The 24249-nt window shown below is 38.8% G+C and overlaps 1 protein-coding gene across 5 annotated transcripts in view; it reads right to left on the bottom strand.

Annotated features, from left to right (window-relative positions):
* Positions 1 to 4709: 4709 nt before the first annotated feature.
* Positions 4710 to 24249, bottom strand: part of LOC113438168 (carboxyl-terminal PDZ ligand of neuronal nitric oxide synthase protein) — a 169164-nt gene continuing 149624 nt past the window's right edge. For all 5 annotated transcript variants that reach the window (XM_087931995.1, XM_026703437.2, XM_026703438.2 and 2 more), the window contains 2 exons: positions 12359 to 12656; positions 4710 to 10478 (listed from right to left, as the gene is read on the bottom strand). In XM_087931995.1, coding sequence (XP_087788121.1) covers positions 10013 to 10478; positions 12359 to 12656 — 764 coding nt within the window. In that variant the 3' untranslated portion in view covers positions 4710 to 10012. The remainder of the gene's footprint in view (positions 10479 to 12358; positions 12657 to 24249) is intronic.

The following is a 24249-nucleotide window of genomic DNA, read 5'->3' as shown; positions in this document are numbered from 1 at the left end:
AACTCCCAAAGCCAGAAAAAACAGATTACCCATAACAATAAGGAAGCTCCAATCCAAAAAGAGATCACTTTGAAGGAAAAACAAATCTGGTCACATTGCCAACTTTAAAAGCCAATACAAAAATTTATGCCACCAGATAAAAACTGAATGTACCAATTATCACACTAAACAAGAGGAAAACCTTCTATGCACCAATTCCACCCATGCTTTCTACAATTTTGTAAACAACAAACTAAATGACTCAAGGTCCATCCCACCCCTAAAAAAACCAAATGGTAAAGACTGCAACAATGACACCATTAAAGCCAACCTCTTTAACACATTCTTTGGCTCAGTATTTGTATTTCCTAGTTGAACCAGAGACAACTACAATTATCTAATACATATTGATTTTACATAAGACAATGTTGAAAAAGCACTATGCAATCTAAAACCACCTTTATCTATTGGACCGGACGGAGTTTTAAAAAAAGCTGTCCACTGCCATAGCTGAACCTCTAAACATAATCTTTGAAAAATCTTTCAGGACCAGCTCCTTGCTAAATCTATGGTCACTAGTCACTGTCATTCCCATCTTCAAAAAGGGAGACCCCAGCCTAGTTGAAAATTACAGACCAATCTCTTTATGCTGTGTCACCTGTAAAGTCATGGAATCAATTATTAACCAATCCATTATCCTCCACTTAGAGACAAACAACCTACTCTCTAACAAACAGTTTGGTTTCAGAAGGAAACTGTCCTGTAACCTGAACTCTTGCACTGTAAAAACATATAGACTACACAACTTGATCAGGGCAAAGCAATTGATGCAATTTACATAGACTTTTGTAAAGCCTTTGATTCAGTGGTACACAACAAACTACTCCTAAAACTAAGATCTTATGGTATCTCTGGATGCCTGCATAACTGGATTGAAGCATTCCTGTCAAACAGGCAACAAATGGTCAAAATTGGGAGTGTCCTATCAAATCCTGTACCTGTCAAGTGGTGTCCCCCAAGGCAGTGTTCTAGGACCAACTCTCTTCATACTCTATATTAATGACCTCTGTGATTATATTAAGAGCAACTGTGTTCTTTTCGCTGACGATGTAAAGCTATTCAACACCACTGACAATGCTGCTACCATTCAAAAAGACCTTGACTATGTGTCAGAATGGTCAAACAAATGGCAACTTCAAATCTCAACAAAGAAATGCTCTATCTTACATATTGGGGAAAAAAAATAAAAAAATCAAATACAAGCTGAATAGTCAAGACATTGTTGATGACAAAAATTTTGTCAAGGACCTTGGAGTACTCTTCTCAAATGATCTAAGTGCTCATTAAGAGCCCACTGTAACTACATAGCCAAAAAGGCATTAAGAGTTGTTAACCTAATCCTGCTTTTTCTCCAGTAATATCACTCTACTAACTAGAACATATAAAACATTTGCTAGACCAATACTTGAATACAGCTCATCAGTCTGGAACCTGCATTACATATCTATTATTAATACAACTGAGAAAGTCCAGAAATATTTTACGAGAAGAATCCTCCACTCCTCTACCTGTTGCAGAATACCTTATGCCACCAGACTTGAAATTTTAGACCTAGACAACCTAGAACTATGCTGCCTTTGGTTCGATCTAAGTATAGTATATAAAATTATATATTGCAATGTCCTAACTATCAATGAATACTTCAGCTTCAACCAAAACAATACAAGAGCACTAAATAGATACAAACTAAAGATAAACCGCACCAAACCTGATTGCAGGAAATACAACTTCAGCAACAGAGTAGTTAATGTCTGGAATACTCTACCTGACTCTGTGGTTTCTTCCCCAAACCCCAAATCTTCAACATTAGACCTCACCCCTTTCCTAAGAGGTCTGTAGGGGACATACATAAGTGCACCAAAATGTACCTACTGTCCCTGTCCTATTGTTTCTTTTTTTTCTTATTCGTATCCATTTCATGTATTTATAAGCATGTTTATACTTATACCTGTTATCTAATAATTGTTTGACAAAATAAATAAAATAAATAAAACTTGCTGACATGAATTCTGAATCTCTATCAGTTTGCAGCTGACATACCTATTGTTTATATCTCCTTTCTACAAAACTTACCCATTGCTTAAATTTCTGTAGCACCTCTATTTTACACTTTAGTAAATAGCAGAACCCAAATCTGCTGTAGTCATCTACAGTGACCAGTGCATACTTTGCTCCTCCCAAACTGACTTGCCTTGGCCCCACCAAATCTGCATGTACCAGCTCTAGAGCTCTTGTCTGCCTTGTGCTGTTCTTGCTTACTGGGAATGCCTTACACAGTCCAAGTATGCCTTACACCATTTTAAATTGATACCATCTGCAGTTGCATTTTTTGCAAAACTTGGAAGCTGGCATGGCCAAGCTTCCTATGCAAGAGATGAATACATGAATCATGTTGTGCCACATTTCTAAATGTTTGGGCACATTGAACCTTTTGTCCCTGCGATACATAAAGATTATCCTGTTTTATGCCCTGTGCACATTCATTTCCATTTCTCTTTATGAGACACTTCCCATTGACAAATGTGATCTCAAACCCTTTTTGGCCTAGACCAGAGACACTCAGTAAATTATGCTCCATTTCAGGCACACATGTTATTAAACTTTTCCTTCAGACATGGAATCTCCACACTGCCTTTTGCTGTGACTTTAGCCTTCTGGCCATTTGCCAAGGCCACTACATCACCTCCAGATGGATCCATTCTGAAAAATAATTTAGAATAATTAACAATTGTTTGACTATTAACCATTTGTTTCTGCTATTACAATAGCTACCTTTTGCAACAGCAGCTTGTCTATTTGTTGTCTTTCTTCCTTGCAAAGTCTTTCTTCAAATGATTCTTATCACCACAAATGAAACACCGCCACTCTGTTTTGCTAGAAAATCTTTGCTGGGATGTAATCTGGTCTCTTTCTTCTGGTCTCTGCAGAAAGCCTGTCTGTTGCTTTGGAATGCGCAGACCAGAGGTGGTATTCAGAAGGTTCTGACCAGTTCTGGAGAACTGGTAGTGGAAATTTTGAGTAGTTCGGAGAACCGGCAAATACCAACTCTGACTAGAGATTTTACAGTATCCTTCCCTTGCCATGCCCACCAAGCCATGCCCACAGAACCGGTAGTAAAAAATTTTGAATCCCACCACTGGTGCAGACATTTTATCTGTTGCTTTTTTTTCTTTCTGCTCCTTGGGATCCCACCTCAGGAATTTCTCCTTGTGGCTTTTTCTAAAATGGCGCTTGTTTTCTTCTGAAATCAAACAGGTCTTTAGAGCTTCCATTCGTAAGTCTTGTTCTGGTTTGCACTCAAAAACTGCTGAAACAATGTCCCACATTTCATCAAGACTGTTTAACACCAACAGCACGCTCTGAGATTCAGGAATCTTCATTCCATGCTGTTCCAACTCAATAAATAAAGTTTGCACTTGCACCAATTGCTGCTCCACACTTGCTTGTGGCTGCAGCTGGGCTCTGTACAATTGTCTTGATAATTGCACAATATTGCATGCTGATGCGCTCACATGCACACTTCTCAATTTCAGCCAAACCTCATTTGCAGTCTTTAAATCAGTTACATTCAAAAGTTGTTCATCTTCTAAAGTTAAGATGATGCCTTATCATGCTGCCTTTGATCTGTAGCTGCTAATGGTGCCTGGGGTGGATTAATAACAATATCCCAGAGCTCCTTAGCCTTTAGGAAGCATTCAAATTTTGCATCCCAAACAATTCTTCTATCCCATTCGAGGCAGAGAGCTCACCTTAAACTGAACAGCCATCCTGCAAGCTTTCTCAGCCTTGTTCTCTTTTCCTTTTAACACAGGCTGTCCTTCAGCTTTATTACAGTTCTGTCTTACTGTGTGCTCTGGGACCATAACCTGTTAAGAGTTTGTAGCAATCCAACCAGAATACAAGTAAATAATTCAGGATTCATTTATAGAAGAAACTTGTTTATATACAATAATATAAAGTATGATGCATGAACCAGAACTAGAATCCAGAACTCATAATCACAGAAGCAATATACTACAGAGGCACATGTGTGTGTGTGTGTGTGTGTAGTATATGCAGTACACTACACACACACACAGATCAGTGAACCTAAGCCACGCCCAGGCTCCGAGCCATCTGGGTCACCAAACAGTCCCCATTGGCTGACCTGTTACCATGTCTATTCCAATTTATGAATCTTATACACTGACAGTTGCTTGGCCTGCCTGCCTTTCCTGGCTCTCCAGCCACTCTCCTTGGGTGAGGTACCTGCAGCTGACTCAATCCAGGAGGGAAGAGTTGAAGAACTGGCCAGAGCCTTTATCCCCACAGCCCAGCTTGGAGACTGCTGGCCAATGAGCAGCTGAGAGGCCAACAAGCTGAGGAAGCAACCAGCCAGGTTGGGGTGGGCAGCGGCTGGTCCTTCGCTGTCTCCACGGCAGCCACGTGGCCAGACCTGACCACTGGGCCATGAGTTTGACACCCCTGCAAGCTCATCGCAAAGTTGTTGATAAGAAGTTACCAAAGTTAAGTGATATTACAGTCGAGAAAGACTGGGAAAGTGGTCTAAAGGGAGGTTTTTCTAGGAAGTCACAGCTGTTTAAACATTTATCATGAGGGAGTTTACTATTCTTAATACTCTTTTTAGATATTTATTCTGAATCATAGCTTATTATAAACCACAACAATGCTAAGGTGCAATAAAAGCTTTTATTGTGCAATCTGAATAATTAGACAAAACTTGCATATATTCCTTTACTAAGATTATACAATTAAAAAGATTTAAATCATTATTTTAAAAAGTATGATTTTAGCTGCTACTTCTATTGCAGGTGCTCCTTCATTAAAACAGTGAATTTGTCTTAAGTTTCTATGTATCAACATACAAGTCCTGCAGGATGAGACCAAAGGCCTATGTCACCCAGTATCTCTTCACATAATGAGAAACCAGAGAAATATCTTTAGAAAATTGCCAAGGAGGACATGAGTGCAATAGCACCATCATAGCAGATCCCTTTGTTCCCTACTGAGAGGCACAGTAAAATACTGGAGGCAATAGTCACAATAATTATTATTCTAAAAAAATAAGTACATTATACATTTTCTAGGGAAGTACACAATTATCTTTTCAAAACAGGGTTGAGGTTCAGGATTACATGTCTGAAAATACAGATACTTCAATAGATGGTCTGAAGAAATTTACCAGGAGTCATTAATTTATGACAGCCATTTGTTCAGCTGCTCAAAATTACAACACATGCAGTCACATGATCAAAACTTGGGAGCTGATCTGCATTTATAACAGGGATACATCAATCCCCCCACCTGCCTAGTCCCTCCCCCACTGCTCCTTTGGCTGCCCTAATCCCTGCTTTGCAGGGTAGCAAGCAGCCCCTGAAGTGCAGTATAATGCGAAGCCTCAGCTGTCCCAGCTAGTCAAAGCAGCTGGGAAGCCAAACATTTATTCACCTAGTTGCCTTCTCTTTCTGCAATGACCTTTCATTTTTTGCATCCAACCATCTTGGTTGAAGCAGAAATGCTTTGTTGCCTTTGCTGTTTTCTTTTCAGAAGTACTATCCCACACAACTTAACTTCTATGGAGAATATTTCCTACACATGGCTCCTTGAATCTTTGGAAAGCTGAGCTGCCTTCAGAAAGCTTTTGAGGTCTGCTAAAACATTGGGAATATGGCGTGCTATTTGAAGAACAGCAGGCATTCTCAGAATACTTTGCAAGATGTCAGAAGCTTTCTGAAGGATTAGGAAACCATATGTAGGAAGCATTTGCTACAGAAACTGAGGTAGCCCTCAGCACTTTCACATTGGCCAAAATCACTTCTGACCTTCCCCATTGGGTAGCATTCTTATTTATGGTATGCCATTGAGCCAGCCTGGGAAGCCATTTGTAGGGAGTGTTCACTTTTTCCGGGAGCTTTTTTGCAAAAGGGTATTTTGACACACCACATGGCTCAGGGCTCAGTGAGGTTTTTTTGTATGTGGAGTCAGGGTGGGCAAGCCTTGTCAGCAAAAGAGCTCAGGTCAGCTGAGGCAGTACAGCTCAGGGTGACATGGGTCTAGAGTGCAGGGTGATGAAGGCAACTGTAACTGGGTAGTTCTGGCTTCCCAGGGCATGGCAAGCAGTCCCAGAGCTATGCAGATCTGGGCTGCTTGCCACCCCACAAAGCAGATACAGGGCAACTAAAGGGAAGACATAGGTGAGTGAGGGGAGTTGAAGAAACCAAGTCCAGAATGGCTCAGATTCCAGTGGGCATTTGCTTAACAACCCATTATTTTCAGTTAATGATAGCAATTGGGAGGGCTGGGGTTCCTGTCATTATTTAGTATGATCCTATGATGTCTTACTTTATGATACATTGATTAACAATGGAAATACTGGTCCCAATTGTGGTCATAAATCAAGGACCACCTGTAAATTGTAGCCTCAACTTGCTTATCTTATCTATATAATTTACATATAGACCTTGGAAGTCTTCTGGTCCAACCCCCTGCTCAAGCAGGAGACCTTATACTATTCTGGATAAATAGCTGTCTAATCTCTTTTTAAAAACTTTCAGTGATACAGCACCCACATGTTCTGGAGGCAAGCCATTCCAGTGATTAATTGTTCTGACAGGAAATCTCTCCTTAGTTCTAGGCTGATATACTTTGTTTGTAGGTTAGGAATAAAATACAGTATATTGTTCCAATCACAATTGGCTAGGAGTTGTGCAGAATTTCCCTTTCATAAATTGGGATAAAAGCAAAAAAATAGACAATAAACAGCCATACAGTGTAATGAATATAATAATATAAAACCCAGGAATAAAACACAATCAGCAAAATAATTTCAAATTGCTTGAGGAAACAATTGTTCAAACCTCTGGGCCTACTTAAATTGTAGACATCCTAAATGCCAAAAAGAGAATTAAAAGCTTAGAAAGTGCTGTTCCATAGGAGGATGGCAGCAATAAAGAAGTCATGTTTTTGTGGCTTCTCAAGATGATATTCCCTGAGCAAAAGGATATGAAGAGAACCTCACCTACTTGATCTTCTCACCTACTCTTGTAGGTGACAACTTGCAGCTTTAATTATACCTAGAAGCCAATTGATAACTAATGGAAGTAGTTACAAAGGGACAATGAGAAACGCTTGTTGTGTTGCCTCATCAGTTTTCAAAATTTCTCCATGAACAGTTGAGAGGTGATTAAGACCTAAATATTTCATGTAAAACTTTTCATTCTAGAAGGAGTTGTAACTGTTGCACTTACTTGCTGCCCACTCCTTGAGTAGGAACTATAAAATTGTGGGTAATCCCTTGCAGAGCAATGCTGGGTGCAGGATTAAAATCAGAACATTTCTGAAATTGGGAATGAGAGACTTACAAACCAAGATCAATTTACCTCACTGGAATTAAGCCTCAGCCCGGTCATCCTCATCCACAACTAATTAGGCTTCAAACATCTAGACAACATTTCAACAGGATCTCCTGTTTGACCCAAGGTAAATCAAGTATCATCATCAAACGGATATTTTATGCCATGAGAACAGATGGCCTGTTTTCGGGGCTGATTAGAGTTGAGGGGGAGATGAATAGATGGCTCAGAACACTCTTTGTTTTCAGGTGATTTTAGTTTCTGTATAAGAATTGGCTCCTCGCCCTTTCAACAAAGGCTATGTGCTTTATAGTAATGATTCAAGAAGTACAATTTCTCCGATAAACTAGCAGCATTAGAAAAAAACTTCATTTACTGAATTTCTGCCTGGCTTTAAGAACATAATACATAGCAAAAATTCTTCACAATTTTGCTGAAGATATATTCTTCAAGCAACCAATGTCCTATTTGACATTTAGTGGTATTAATATTTCAGTAGTTGATTCTTTTACAGTGTATTTAGTGTCTGATCCCACTGAAAATTAAAATGCAGTACATCAAGATGTGTTTCTAGTACCCTTCTTTCTGTCAGTACTTCCCATTTTAGTGAAACTATCAAGAAACCTCTACTAATAGCTGATGATTTAGATTTATCTTGAAACTTGAAGCTCAGTTTACCCAAAGCCATTTCTATCTTCAGCATGATGCATCATAAATATAGAGTGGACAACTTTTGTAGAGCTGATTACAAAAACAGTCAACGTTCTTTTGTGGCTAAACCACATTAAGATGGCTAGAGTAGTAATTAGGAAACAGTATTTCATGGAAGCTACAAATAAGAAGAAAGATGTTTCCAAAGAGTCAACTGAAAGTTAGTTGCTATAAACCACCATCCAATAGTGAATAAATTACTGTGTATAGCACTGGTGAAATAATATACAATCAAAATGAATATTTGACAATAACTGACAGTTGAAATAGATTTCATACTTGAAACCTACTGAAATCAAGAAATGCAATAGAAATCTCAAATTTTAAAACGTTCACTTTGGATGATCACACAGGAAATTTACTGACTTTTAGATATCCATGCATATTTGTTTCAATTTGATAAAAATCCCTGTGAGAGTAATAACAGAAGTAAACATGCAAAAATAGCTGGATTCCAAGCTGACTCCAATATTAAAAATAATAATATGAGTACTTATGTTGCTTTTCACATTTGGATATGTTCCTATATGAGATTGATACCATTTAACTGACATGTTCAAGGAGTACAATTAGATAGATATTCAAGCCATTAAGTTATAGGTGCATATAGAAAAATGCATTGGAAAGATTCATTGACAATCTCTCTCCCCCCACTATTTCAATTTTGCAGAAAGTTAATACTGAGCAGGAACGACATCTCCCAGGTTAACAGGTAGCCAAGAACAGATTAATTTCAGTATAGTGTGCTCAGTGCTCAACTCTTTTCTTTGGTTTCAAATGCCCACTATTGAGTGATATGCCTACATAGTAAGTGACACAAATATGAAGGGCTGAAGGATTATATGATGGACTGGAATAAAGGCATTACTAGCAAAGATTGTTCTTCCTGCCACACAGATGGGTGGAAGGCAAAGGGAGGTACTCAAGCATCATATTGCTTTATAAGAGTTTCTCCATCTTGGATCAGGTCTAGGCTTTTTTGTTATGCTTTTTGAGAAAGGCAAACAAGGTCCCAGGGCACCTGAATGGACAGAACTCCAGCTAGATTTTTGGATGGAATTTAATCACATGTATAGAATTCAAACCCAGCCCAAACTGTTGATCTAAGTTAGGAAAGGCCCATATGGAGTTCCTTCCTGCTTCTGAGGGATGTGTCTATACAGAGATTTTGTTGTTGTTTTTCACCCTCAGCAATTAAAATATTTATAAATGAAGCAATTTTTTACATAGCAGGAACCCCAAACCTCTCCATTCAGGGCAATCAGAACAATGCCTTAAGAAATATATTCATAAGTTTCTCCAGGGAAACTGAAAGAGAACACAATATAATTTTTGGACCAGAGTGTATTCTCCTCCTCTCACCTCTCTCCAAAAATAATGCTTTGATTCTGAATTGCACTTTGAGTTAACGACTCTTATGAAATTTTGAAACAAGAAACATCTGTTAGTGATCATAATCCAGCATAGAGAGTCTCATATGAAGTACTACTACATTTTTGTTCTGCTCATGCAAAGCAATTTCATTTTCATCATTTTCATCCTATGGATATTAAAAATGCATTTGAAGAATATATCAAGAATGTCCTAATTTGGTTGCAGTTTCACCACAAAAAAATTCTCACATTCAGGTTACGCAGATTATCTTTGTTGAAGCTGTCTACACAAGAAACTAAACCAGAAATAGCATGTGGAATGCATTCCTATGGCTAGCTGAATGCAAGAAATCTGTTAAAAAAGAGACCCACTTTTTCCTCAAGATGCTTCCTGCTATCACTTCCTGAGAATAGAAAGCTGCTTTCAGGGAATGTAGAGTCAATTCCAACACCTGTCTCAAGAAGTTTTCATAAAGAAACTGCTATGTTGACCAGTTTGGCTATAAAGTGAGGCACTGTTGCAAATAAAAGACAGTTTTACTCAAAAGACAACAAGTCTGGACTATGACTTTCACTTTCAAAGGTTGGTATCTTTGCTTCTGAAGGTGTCTTACAGCTTTGGTGTTCAGGAATGTTTTTACCAGCACTTAAATCAAGTCTAAGAGTCACATTTTCTGGGAGAGCGGAAGAAGATATACCGTGAATTGCACTTTGTTTGGGCTCCATATTCTCCTTATGAATGAGATCAGGCACATCAAATACCCTTTTGCTGGTTCCAATTTCTCTCTGGGTCATTGAATTAATTTCTTTAAAATCTGCCTCTGTATTAGTGGGTAGCCACTGAAGTTCCTGGAATTCCTTAGGAAGTAAGGTTTCTGTAGTCTTCATCTGTGGTTCAGAAGCAATCAGCAGGTCTTGAGTGGTTTTCAGAGCTCTTGGAGTACGCTTTTTGGTACTCAATGGGGGTGGATTAAGCCGTGGAATTACATTTGTTGGTGTCTGCCTAAAAGTTCAGGAAAGATTAAGATTATTACATTAAAACTTTCACTTAAGTAAAAACGTCTCCTTTCCACCCAGTATTTATTCTCAACTGTCTCCCAAACAAGGGTAATTGTTAGTCCTAAATATCAGAACTCAAATTCACATGGAGTTATTGGCAAAATTAGGTTTTTAAGTTGGGTGGCTAAGAACAAAAATATTTTTCAATTTGAAAAATACCTGTCAGTGAGCCTATCCTAGACCCAGGTCCGAGTTGTTGGATTATGTGAACAAATATGGGCTCCTCCATCATCTGCTATATCACGAGAGGATGCATATAATGTGATGATCAGCCACTAAAGATCAGTCACCAAAGTTCATGATTGTCAACTATATGCCCCTCTTAGGTTTAGAATACTTAACATCCCTGGCTGAAAGAACAGCCCATTGGAATTGACTTGCAAATTGTCCTATTTCCTTCTGGGCTCTAACCTATATACTGTGAGCAGAACTGCTAAGTTTATAGTTAAGGAAGTTGATCTAAGAACCCAATATATCAACCAAATTAAGATATCCTATACAGATGATGTATTTCTCTGAATACCGATTCTTTATACTTATGTAGATATAATGTAAAGTATATTATATAAACATAAAACATGTATGTATTTTATTACTGTATTTTCTTTTATCTATTTTACCCTGGAATTAGATTCTGCATTTTATTTCTCTTTTATATTTTTGTCATAAGACTAATCAATTAATAAAGTATCTACCCTTGTTTTGCAATTAATAAACTAATAACTATTCTTTTGTAATTAATCTCAGGTTACAGGTTTGATTATCAACAGCTTTTTCACTAAGAAACAACTTTTAAACTTATTAAAAGCTCTTTTTGGCAAAGAAACAGTCAATATTTTGACAACTGGAATATTTTACCTTCAGGAAGTAGAGAAGATATTTAGAGAAGACATCTTCTTTTTTATGTCTCTAGAGAAAGCATCTTCCAAAAGTCCCAAACAGTAGTCCTAGTGCTCATTTACTTAAAAAAACTTAGCAACATCCCCCTTTCCAAATTTCTTCCATCAAAACCCAATTGTGATTTCCATCAGGTCTCATTCTAAGCCACCACCATCGAAGTAATTTATGTTTGATTGCATCCTTGCTGGGCTGCCTGATATCCTGAAGCTTCAACTGTATGCACCTTCTGCTTGTGCACATACATCTTTTTCCTCTTCTGACCATGGCTTGCCTCACCTATCTGTACATACTCTTCCAAGGAATACATGCACTAAAACCAAAATGAATGCCTTTTTTTGCTCTTTCAATTTCACACACCACCTCCCCAGAATAATTAAATAAATGAAGATGTTTAGGAGTAGGGGAAATATAATATACATACTGGACAATGTATGTACCATCTACATACTACATACTCAGCAATGGCTAAGGCAGGACAGAATTTCTATTTATTTATTGATGAAATAGTCTGAATCAGAGCCCCAGTCTCCTCATTGCAAGTAGCTGTTGCAAAGGAAAACGAAGCAGAGAAATTTAGGTTCAAAGATACGCTCTTGAATATTTCATCAGTCAAAATTCCCCCTCTGCTTTGCATTTGTTATAGTAGAGTTACTTGCCTTTCAAAGACCTCTTGCTTGGCCTATAGCAATATCTCTTTTAATTTTTAACATCTAGGAGTGAAAGGTGAATAGAATCATTTAACTGAATCTTCTCTTCTAGTTCCTTCCTTAGCAAAGAGAAGATTGGGGTTAGATTGGTTAGTGGCAGAGAACCAGGAAGAAATGGTTGTGGGTTTTTTTGTTTAAAAAAATTGCCCTTGCTGATATAACCCAGATCTGGGAAAGATGAAGAACTAACCCTAACAAACCTTATTGAGCCACTTACCTATTTGCCTGGTCCTGACCTCCCAGCAATGTGCCTTGTCCACAAGAGAGGGCTGCCTCTGCACACTCATTGACTTCTGTTACCCCAAAGATGCTGTGGTTGGTGGGCTCTTTCCTGCGCAGGAAATCACTGACTTTTGCACCAACAGTCATACTGAGGTTTTTTAAATGTTGACTGCCAGTTTTCCATTCTGGCTGCACTCGCAGATTTATACCAGTGGAGGACCGGAAGGCAGATTTGACAATGGGCAATTTTGCTGCCAGGGTAGTGTTTGAATTCTCAAACACACTTTGGTCAACTAAAAAAGAAAGAGAACACCTCTGTGAATAGGAGATGTGCCAGGCAGAGATATTATCCAAGGAAACAATGGAAACAATAATGGAAGCAGCAGTGGAATTCAGGTTGGTACCTATTGCAAAAAGGTGGAAAAATTTCAACTTCCTTTTTTCCCCTTGTTGATCTACTGTGCTAAATTAAAAGCAACTTTAATATTTACAAATGAAAGCTGGACCACGCAATATTTTTCCCCTAGATCCTCTCCTAGTTCTTGATTTATTTCTTGCTATTTGGAAAACCCAACTTTAGTGAATATTTTTAAATATTTTTAATCCATCACAACGCTGATACCATTTATCTTAAGACAAAAGAGGAAAAACACTCTGAGTGAGAATCTGGTGGAGGCAAAGAGAGATCTGTATTTCATAGATCTGGTCCTCTGTAGCAATTCAATTCACTCATCTATCTTTCTTTCATTTTGATTTAGGAATTTTCTGCCATGTAGAAATAAGTCAGCAAATTAACAGAAGTAACAAACTAATTGATCACCATTAATGGTCATATTTTATTTACAATCAATACATCTTCAGGGATAGCTTTGAGGCAGTAAAGGAATTCAAGATTTGTCTGTCAAATAATCTGTAGAGAAATTGACTGTATTTGAGGGAATAAAGACCCCCCCCCACTTTTTTTTTGCAATGGTACACTGAAACACTATTCTTTGTACTGACTGAAAAGCCCAAAATGGAAAATTCAAGATAGAAACACCTGTGTTTTGATTCTTAAGAAATAGAAATTAAGAGAAGCAAAAATTTTCATTCATATTTCTGGAACATTTACGATGGTTGCAGTGTCCCATAGTCACAGGTTTACCATTTGTGATTTTCACAGCCAGCAAAGTCACTGGAGAAGAGAACAAGAAGTTGCAGGTGGTGGTCTCATGACATTGCACTTAACAACTGCAGATGATTTACTAATGATTTCTCTCACACAAAATATCTGCTGCTTATTCCTCTGGGATTCCAGCCTACTACATTCTATTGCCTCTTATTCAACACATTTCTTCTTGTAAAATTAAGTTAGGATAATAGGTCTCCTTGATTATTTCTCGTGTATGTGTGTGCGTTAAGTAGATAATTTTTATTATTTCTTTTACATTCTAAATGATAAAGTTTCAATGACAATTTGAAGCATTGTTTGATCATCTATTTTTTGTAGAATTACAGTTTCAACAGATCTCAGAATATTTGGAATCACTTATTATTAAAGCTCACTTATCTGCCCAAAGCAGGAGACTTTATTCCATCCTGGAAAAATGGCTGCCGAATCTTTTCTTGAAAATTTCCAATTGGAGCATCCACAACTCTGGGAGATAAGCTGTTCCACTGATTAATCATCCTTATTGTCAGGAAGCTTCTCCTAGCTTCCAGGTTGGATTTCTGTTTAACAAGCTTCCACCCAACAAACTTTTTGTCCTGCCTGCAGAGGCTTTGAAGAATAAGTCAACCCCTCATCTCTGTAATTGTTCAAGTACTCGAACATAGTTATCATGTCACCCCTAATTAATCTTTTTGTCAGGCTAGACATGCCTAGTTCTTTAAGCGTTCAAATCATATTTTCCACTATAGTTTTATGGACAGCTTCCCTAATTACCGTATTTTTCGGAGTATAAGACGCACTTTTTCCACCCCCCAAAATGGGTAGAAATGTCTTTGCATCTTATACAGCAACCGTTGCCAAAGCCCTGCCCACCCACTGGCCCCCACTCTTTGGCCTCTGCCTACCAGCAATTTGCCTCCTTAAAGCAAACAGCAAACAGCCTGTTTCAGCTTCAGCACAGCCTGATTAGCACAAGCAGCTGATTGTAGGTAGGATTGGCCTCCTCACAATCAGTTGTTTCAGGCTGTAGGGATTGCCATTGCCTATAGCTGCTTCGGTGAACCCCATTTTCAGCCTCCACAGCCCATTTGTGGCCTCCGCATGCCCCATTTTCCTCCTGAAAATGGATCAGGAGGCCGATCCTACTGACAATCAGCTGCTTGTGCTAATCAGGCTGTGCTGAAGCTGACCAGGGTGTTTGCTGTTTGCTTCAAGGAGGCAAATTGCTGGGAGGCAGAGGCAGATTTTTTTTCTTGTTTTCCTCCCCAAAAGCTAGGTGTGTCTTATACTTCGGAGCATGTTATACTCTGAAAAATATGGTTAGTTGCCCTCTAGCAACATTGCAGAGAACCATCCATTTGGATTATTTGCCATATTTCTAAAAACAAACCATAGTGTTTTATAACAAAAGCTGAATCTGATGGCCCAGTTATCAAAAGGTCACCTTGAGATAAAACTCCTTTTCCTGCAAAAGCTGAGCCAGATCACTGGTAGCTTGCAACGCAGGCCCTACGTTGGCCCTACGTTGGGATTGGAGGAATGCCCAAATTGCAAAGAATAAATACAATTGCAAGCTCAGAAATGGGCTGAAAGTATATTTCAGGAACCTAAACAAAAAGATAAAAGCTCAGACCAGAGACAATATTCCCACAAATATTTCTCTGGGTCAATAAATGGTTGCATTTATACAGCATGGTATCCTTGTTTTATTTTATTTTGTAACTTATAGTGTTTCATTAGCTTAGCTTATGTGGTTAGTTTAAGGCTTAATATAGTGTGTGAACATAGCCAGTGCTTGAAAATAAGAAAATCTGAAGGAGAGAAAAAGCTAATGTCAATAGAATAATTATGACTATATATTTAATTTTTCCTTTTAAAAGATCATAATGTCTATGTCAGTGATGGCTAACCTTTTCATCGTCGCGTGCCGAAAGAGTGTGCATGCGTGTGCGCACCTGCACCCATATTGCAATGTATGCATGACCCACCCCCGCAATCCCCACCCCCTGCACATGCACATGTCTCCTGCATTCACCCCACACCCGCACATGTGCAGCAGATACCCGACAATCAGCTGGCTGGCAGGAGGCGGGCATGGAAGCACAGTGGAACTGACCTGGGGTGATGGCTTGTATGCTGGTAGAGATGGCTCTATGTGCCACTTCTGGCATGCGTGCCATAGGTTTGCCATCACAGGTCTATATGAGGACCAAATTTACAAATCCCTCAACATATCCAGTTAAAGCTGTCTCATTTTTCTTCTTTACACTCATTCATTTTCAGGAAACAACCCACAAGCTCTGATCCTCCTCCCACAGCCCAGCAGACTGATTCAGAAGTCAAAATTCTAGTTTCAGCAGAGAAACGTTGCATTCAACAACTAGAAGAGACTGCATAGCACATTTTCTAGCACATAGCACAGGACACAAGAGATGGATGTCTGAAGGGAAGCAAAGGTGCATTTGTTACATTTTTAGGCTAGCAATTTCTTTGATTTCTTCTCCATTTTGCATAAATTTTGAAAGGAATTACTACGTAAGGGATGCGAGAGGAAAGAGTTAAACAACACATTACATTTCTTGCTGTTTTTAAGAGTGGAAATGCAAAACATAGTGACCTTATGTACCACATTAGTATTGCCTAGCATTTTAAAAAGTTTAATAATTTAAATGTTTCAATTAAGATTAAACACCCTATGCAAATGTACCTAACTTTACTGCCAACTATACATTTTGAATCTTTGCAAAAGATTAAAAATATTCTAAAAGGCCCATGTTAGGTGGCAAACCTATTGGTGGTGAACATATTTTGCAGGAAAATAGAAACTAAAAACATGCAGACAGTGTATGTTTAATGATGCATTTGAAAAAGATTTTATACCTCTACTTCAGGACTTAATCCAATCAAGACATTTAAAAATCATGAGTATACTTGTCCACTTTATTACATGTTTGCTGTAGAAGCACCAATTCAAAATAACTATGTTCAGTTTGGAGCATTCTGTATTCTGTTCAGCTTGCCTATTACTGAGAGTTGATCCTGTAAATTTTTTTGAAACTGTTATGGAAGAAGGCTTTTGTAAAAAATCTATAGGCTTAGATTTTTCAGCATTTAAACCTGTATTAAAAGTAATTCCATGCATGATCAAAGAAGATTGTTTAAATACATTGTTAAGATAGAAGGTTATGGATAACCCCAGTATTTGAATAAATTAACATTGTCTAATTTCCATATATCTTCAGATTCTAAACTGCAAATATTTAGTAAGAATTGTATAATATTCCTATTCTGAAATGATTGCTTGGAAATATGAAGCATAACCTGTGCTCATTGAAAAGTAGCATATAGTAAGTAATAGCTCTTAGAAGATTTTTTGGTGATTTTGCTTGATCCTTATTTCTCATCCTTTTAACAGCACTTTGTATGTTTAACTTCTTCCTAGGAACTATGAAAGGACAATTTGCTTTGAAAACATGGGAGTTCATTGCAGTTTATAACAATATATATCAATAATAATGCAAGTAAATTTTCAGAGTAATTTTCTTCCTGTGCTATTTCTCTTTTATAATGCAAGAAAAAAACCTCAAGATGTAAAAGAATGGAGCAAATGATTAATTAAAAATGATTTCTTAGAAAAAGTAAAAGAAAGCATTATTCTTTTCCTGCATGTTTGATATTTTTTATGAGCAGAAAAGGATTCAATTCCTGATTGATTGTGTGCCTAAGCACAGAAACCTCTTTCCATTATACAGGAATAATTGCTAGGTAGCCACCAAGAGCTTTAGAAGCTTCCTAAGCTCATTCTGAAGAGATCTTGTGTCCAGGGGTGGGATTCTACCGGTTCGCACCAGTTCAGTAAAACCAGTTGTTATGGTTCCCGGTAGTTTGGAGAACCAGTAAATGAGGCCTCTGGCTGGCCCCGCCCCTCTCCACCTGTTTCTCTGCTCCCTGTGCAGTGGTGCAGCGGTGCAGCCCCATCCCGTTATCAGCGCTGGCTGGGACCTACCAACCTGTTCCCCCATCCCCGGGCTCAGCTGGCTGGCTAAGCCACCACATGGCGCTTTCCCAGCTCTCCCTACCACATGGCAGCTTCTCGTAAGAAGCACCATCGCCCCAGCACCTCTACCGCTTCTACCGGGAGCAAAATGAAAGGAAGCGGGTGGAAGGAGCCAGGTCCACCGCCTCTGCCCAGTTCCTTTTCTTTTGCTGCTGCCGCCCCAGCTGTCTCTGCTGCTTTTACTAGGAGGACTGCCGCCTCCACCCACTTCCTTTCATTTTGCTGCCGCCATCTGCAGAGGTACTGTACTTTTGGAGTGCTCCACGGCCCGGCTACCACCGCATGCCTTCCCCCTTCTTCCTTTTCCTGCTGCCCACTGATATCTGTAGCTCACAGGATCATGCAGTTCATCCCAGACCGGGTGTTTGTGTGAGTGTGTGTATGTGAGAGAGAAAGAGAAGAAAGAAAAAAAAGAAAGAGCAAGAAAGAAAGAGGAAAGGAAGAAAGAGAGAGAAAGAAAGGGCAAGAAAGAAAGGAAGGGAGAGAAAGAAAGAGCAAGAAAGAGCAAGAAAGAAAGAATAAAGAAAAAAGAAAGAGAAGAAAGAAAGAAAGAAAGAAAGAAAGAAAGAAAGAAAGAAAGAGAAAGAAAGAAAGAAAGAAAAGGAAAGAAAGAGGAAGGGAGTGAAAGAAAAAGAGAAAGAAGATGAAGGGAAAGAAAGAAAGAGAAAGAAAGAAAGAAAGAAAGAAAGAAAGAAAGAAAGAAAGAAAGAAAGAAAGAGAAAGAAAGAAATAGGAAGGAAAAAAAGACATAGGAAGGGGGGGGGAGAAAACCCTGTGCTATTATTTTTAATTGTTCCATTATTTATCATATATTAATATTTTACACTGTTCCTACACCTAGAGTGATTTTACAACCTTCCTTTTGCCCCGGTATTTTTCAGGGTTTACATGTCCAGAGCATAAATATATGTGTGTTTCACAGAGTTGAAAGGGACTTTGGAGGTCTTCTAGTCCAACCCCCTGCTCAGACAGGAAAACGGAGGATGCCAAACTCTGAGTAGAGGTTCCGGGAAAGGTGTCAGAATAACAGAATAACATTTAGAAGGGACCTTGGGGAGAATCCTACCATTTCAGAGAAATGGCTGTCCAGTCTTTTCTTAAAAACCTCCAGTGTTGGAGCATCCAGAACTTCTGGTGGCAAGCAGTTCCACTTGTTAATTGTTCTCACTGCCAGGAAGTTTCTCCTTAGTTTGCTTCTCTCTTTGTTCAGTTTCCATCCATTGCTTCTTATTTGCCTTCTGGTGCTTTGGAACAGGGGTCTCCAACCTTGGCAACTTTAAGACTTGTGGACTTCAACTCCCAGAATTCCTCAGCCAAGTTGCCAAGGTTGGAGACCTCTGCTTTGGAAAATACACTGTCCCCCCCTCTTTCTGGCAGCCCCCTAAAAGCCTCTTGCTTATCACATTCTTGAGCAAAGTATGTGAGCCATTTCCTCCTTTCAGTGATCCATGAAAGTACATCTATAGTACGTAGATAATAAATGCAAAAAAAGGTGAACAACATTTTTACAGAACTATAGATAAGTTGAAGCTGTGTGTGACAAGGAATGGCTGGTAGGGGAGGGGCCAGGCAAGGCAGGCACCTCTTGACATGAGTGACATTGAGTTGGTCAAGCCCACCCAGTCACATGACCACCAAGCCACGCCAGCCAGTCATGTGACCATCAAGCCACACCCAATCAGTAAGCCACACTCATTGTCACATGACTACCAAGTCACACCCACAAATTAAACAACGCCCACAGAACCGGTTGTTAAGAAATTTGAATCTCACTCCTGCTTGTGTCACTTCATTGTAGAGTGAAGATTGCTGGCCACAATCTTTTCTCTTACATTTCCCCATTAAGGAAGAGATGGAAGCTGGATACTTTCTGTCATGGGAAGTCAAGAGGCTTCAAATGATGTCACTAAATATCAGCTACTGTTAAAATGTCAGCATATGTTGTATGTTAACATTCAAATAGTCCATTCAGCCACATTATTCTGGTCATTTATACATTTTCTACTGCTCTACTACTGTATCCTGTTGAATGCGCTTTCTCACAAAGAAATATTTATTTTCCTTCATGATAGTGACATTCATTAAGTGGTTTTCATAGATTAGGGCGAATGTATCAGCATTACAGAACAAATCAGTTCCTTCCCACCCCAAATTTGGTCATAAATGTTGTCTGCATTTGAGACTAACTTAGGATGTTACAGTTTAATGGAATGTGTCTACCAAACTATTATAAATAGGTTTGAGCCTCAATATCTTTCTGGATCTTGGATAAAGAGAGATGGGGAAGCTTTTGCCTTTGGTACAACAAAGGAATTAATCAGTTTGAATGCATTGAGGTGACTCAGGAGGATTTCCAGGCTAACATGACAAGACTGATCATACGGATATGGATATGGTTACCACCACTTCATGGAATCTGACCTGCCACTCTTACTAAGGAGGGGGTTCTCTTACTGCAGGGGGTTCCTGTAGGAAACATTTTGTGTAAAAGAAAGTTGCTGTATAGGAGAGAGACAAGACAGATATTTCTTATTGGCTTATCTCTCTATTGACAATATTAGCAATGATTCCCATGTGGCTTTTCTCTACAGAAGATGCTTTAGCTGCAGCTTTTTAGGAACCTTGAATAAATCACCCATCTCTTTTCATGATTCAATTCACAAAATGTAAAAAAAGCAGATTTGCAAAGAACAGAGAAAGTAAAGGAAGCAAAGAAAGCAGAAACAACGGTTTTGCTTTAGAAATAAGGAAGATTTATTTAGCAAAAGCCAAAAGCCAACATCACTATCCTGGGCTTAAGTGCACTTACAGAAAAAGTAATTCCATAATAACCACTGATCTAGCAAAAGAACACAAGAGATATAGAAATACCAGGGGGCTTTCTGAAGAAAATACATGCAATATAAAAATACACTAATGTTAGGTGACCAGATGGACAACCTGAGTTATTCCTAGGGATTCAGTTCTGGATTTCCAAGGGGATGGGTGAAAGCTGCTAGAGATGGATTCTGCTAAGTAGAGCTGATGGTGTTCTTTTTACATGGTATGCTCATGGTATCTGTGAATACCACTCCTGTGGATGCTACTGCTGTGTCGATTGCTCTAGCTTTTGCTACTTGCAGCCTCATCTTCTTAGTGTCCCATCTCCTCATCTTCATACTTGCTTTCCTGCCAGTTGGATCTAAATAAGAGCCATTGTGGCACAATGGTTAGAGTATAGTACTGCAGGCTATTTCTGCTGACTGCCAGCTGCCTGCAATTTGGCAGTTCAATCTCACAATGAGGACCTAGATTGTTGGGGGCAATATGCTGACTCTGTAAACCGCTTAGAGAAGGCTGTAAAGCATTGTGAAGTGTTATATAAGTCTAAGTGCTATTGCTATATGCTCTTTCCATTTCTCAACATTTATTTCCTGTTCATGACCACTCACTTCCTTGCCTTGCCTATTTCCTTAGCACAGTCCTCAGATTAATTTTTCACAATAGGACCTGGCGTGAGGGGTAACCCACAATAGGTGGAAATAGTCCTCCCTCCTTCCCACTACTTTTATCATGGACACCAGAGGCCACAATGCTCTCTTTCTATCTTTCAAGTAGGTTTGCAGGATAAAAGATAATGGTGAGGAAATAAGTCACCCACCTAATTCATTCAGAAGGCACTTTCTCCCTGAGTTGCATTCCTGAAAATCCAGCTGATGAATTAAGAATGGTCCTTGATTTATGGCTTATCTGATCCTGTTTTAACAATGCAGGAATGGGCTATGATCTCTCTACTTCCCATTCATGTGAAGCCACAATAAAAAATAAAACTGATTTGATTTGAAATATTCCTCTGACATGTAGTGATTTAAGTGTTTTCCCAAGACCAGGGTACATTTTGGGTTTCACGGGGAACTAATTTAGAAAAAAAAGTTACAGACCAAGCAAGAAAGGGAGAATCAGGAAAAGAACATGTGGACATTTTCCTTGTTCCTGGGAAAACCTAGGTTTTCACCTGAATGGTCTGGATCTCTGAAATTAGACCTTCAGAGGAAAGCAAGGGGAGTTTGGGGGAGGAAGGAGAACACCTCTCCACACACATAGCAACATAAAGGAAAGGCTTTATTTTCACCTCAGTTTTCTTCACAAATACCCATTTCAGGTTAGGCAGGACAATTGCCATGGCTGCAAGCCCTTATAGCCAGGAACACTTCTTGTCCTTCAGTCAGCTATTACACTCTTCAAACTTCATACAATTTCCTTAGAATCCAGGGCTGCTCCGGGAACTCTGGAAACCCAGAGGGTATTCAGAAAACTGTGTTGCAAGTGACCGCCTCCATAATTATCTTTTTAAGAGTTCTCAGTAATATCAACTCACCAAAAATATAAATAATATTATAATTAGTTTAATGGAAAAACACAACAGACATCTGTTGAATGTTTGAGGCCACCTGAGGTACATTTGGCCACATCCTATAACCAGCATCAGCTGATTTTGGGAACATACAAAATGCCCAGATATGTATTATCTCTGACCTTCCATTGCTGCCAATCTTACTCCAATTTGAAAATCTGGAGGTAATAATTCTTTAAGATTAGATGTTTTGTGAATGAAATGACACAGTTGACAAATGAAAACAGGAAAGCAAAGCGAATTTGTTTGACAATTTTTGAAAAAGAAAAATGTTTCAGTTTGAGGTACTGCCAATGGTAAAAGTAGGAATGAAGAAAGGGCCACCACTGCCACCACTACCAATCATAATTATACACAGGAGCATAATTTGGAATATTTCAAAATATAAAATTAAATTTTCACTTTCTTTGCACAGACAGTTTAGATTAGAACTTAGAATAAGAAGGTTGGAAGACACCTTCTAGTCCAACCCTGCTCAAGCAGGAGACACTATATCAATCTGGACAAATGACTGTCCAATCACTTCTTAAAAATCTCCAGCACCCACAACTTACAGAGGTAAGCCTTTTCACTCATTAACTGTTCTCAATGTCAGGAAATTCCTCCTTAGTTTTAGACTGTATATCTCTTCAATGGTCTTCCACCCATTAGTTTTTGTCCTACCTTTTGGTGCTTTGGAGAATACCTCTCTTCTCTGTGATAACTCCTCAAATAATCCTTCTCTTAGTAAGACTATACATACCTAGTTCCCTCAATCATTTCATAATTGGCTGACCCACCACACTCAGTGTTTAATCCCCAACGGAACTGCATCTACACAGAGAGAAATATGCAGTGGGATACCCCAAGGCTCTGTTTTAGGCCAACTACTCTTCAACATCTTCATCAATGAATTGATGAAGATATATGTGGAACTCATCAAATTTGCAGATGACACCAAGCTGGCAGGAATAGCCAACACTCCAGAAGATAGGCTTAAGATACAGAAGCACCTTGACAAACCTGAACATTGGGCGCTATCTAACAAAATGAAATTCAAAATGAAATGGTGAAAAAAGTAAGGTTCTACATTTAGACAAGAAAAACAAAATGCACAGGCACAGGATATGTGGTACCTTGCTCAATAGTAGTAACTGTGAGAGAGATCTTGGAATCTTAGTGGACAACCATTTAAATATGAGCCAGCAGTGTGCTGCAGCTGCCAAAAAAAGCCAACACAGTTCTAGGCTGCATTAACAGGGATCAGGTGATGTGTTAATGCCACTTTATAATGCCTTGGTAAGGCCACACTTGGAATACTGCATCCAGTTTGGTCACCATGATGTAAAAAGATGTTGAGACTTTAGACAGAGTGCAGAGTGGACAAATATGATTAGGAGACTGGAAGCTAAAACATAAATAATGGTTGCTGGTATTGGGTATGTCTAGTTTAATGAAAAGAAGGACTCGGGGTGGCATGATAGCAGTATTCCAATATCTCAAAGGTTACCACAAGGAAGAGGGGGTCAATCTATTCTCCAAATCACTTGAGGGCAGGACAAGAAAACAATGGATGAAAGGAAACTAATCAAGGAGAGAAGCAACCTAGAACTAAGGAGAAATTTCCTGAGAGCAATTAATCAGTGGAACAACTTGCCTCCAGAAGTTGGGAATGCTCCAACACTGGAAGTGTTTAAGAAGAGACAACCATTTGACAACCATTTGACTAAAATGGTATAAGGTTTCTTGCCTAAGAAGGGGGTTGGACTTGAAGACCTCCAAAGTCCCTGTTATTCTATTCTATTTTATTCTGTTCTATTCTTACTCCTACTCCTATCTACTCTTTTAATTCTATTTATCATGTTTTAGCCTCCAAATCCCTAATCTTTGTTGCTCTTCTTTGCACTCTTTTTAGGGTCTCAACATCATTTTTGCATTATGCTGAACAGAACTAGAGGCAGTATTATATTCTAAGTGTGGCCTAACCAGTGCAATATAAAGTGGTACTAACAGTTTAGGTGATCTTTAAACTATCTCTCTGTTGACGGAACACCTAGGTCATTTTCACGGTTACTACGGTCGAGCCAGGTACAATCTATTTTATACTTTGGATTTGAATTAGATTTTTCTTGCCTATGTGTAGGGCCTTATTTTTCTCACCAGTGAATTGCATTTTATTGGGTAGGACTTAGCTTTCAAATATGTCAAGATCCTTCTGACTTTTGAGTCTATCTAAAGCGTGAGCTATTTGCCACAGCTTGATGTCATCTGCAAATTCTATGAGTTCTCCTTCCTAAATCATTTATG

Source organism: Pseudonaja textilis, chromosome 3, assembly GCF_049901715.1.
Source record: "Pseudonaja textilis isolate UNSWEBS1 chromosome 3, rPseTex1.2, whole genome shotgun sequence".
Lineage (NCBI taxonomy): Eukaryota > Metazoa > Chordata > Lepidosauria > Squamata > Elapidae > Pseudonaja > Pseudonaja textilis.
This window is presented reverse-complemented; position numbering and strand designations above follow the sequence as displayed.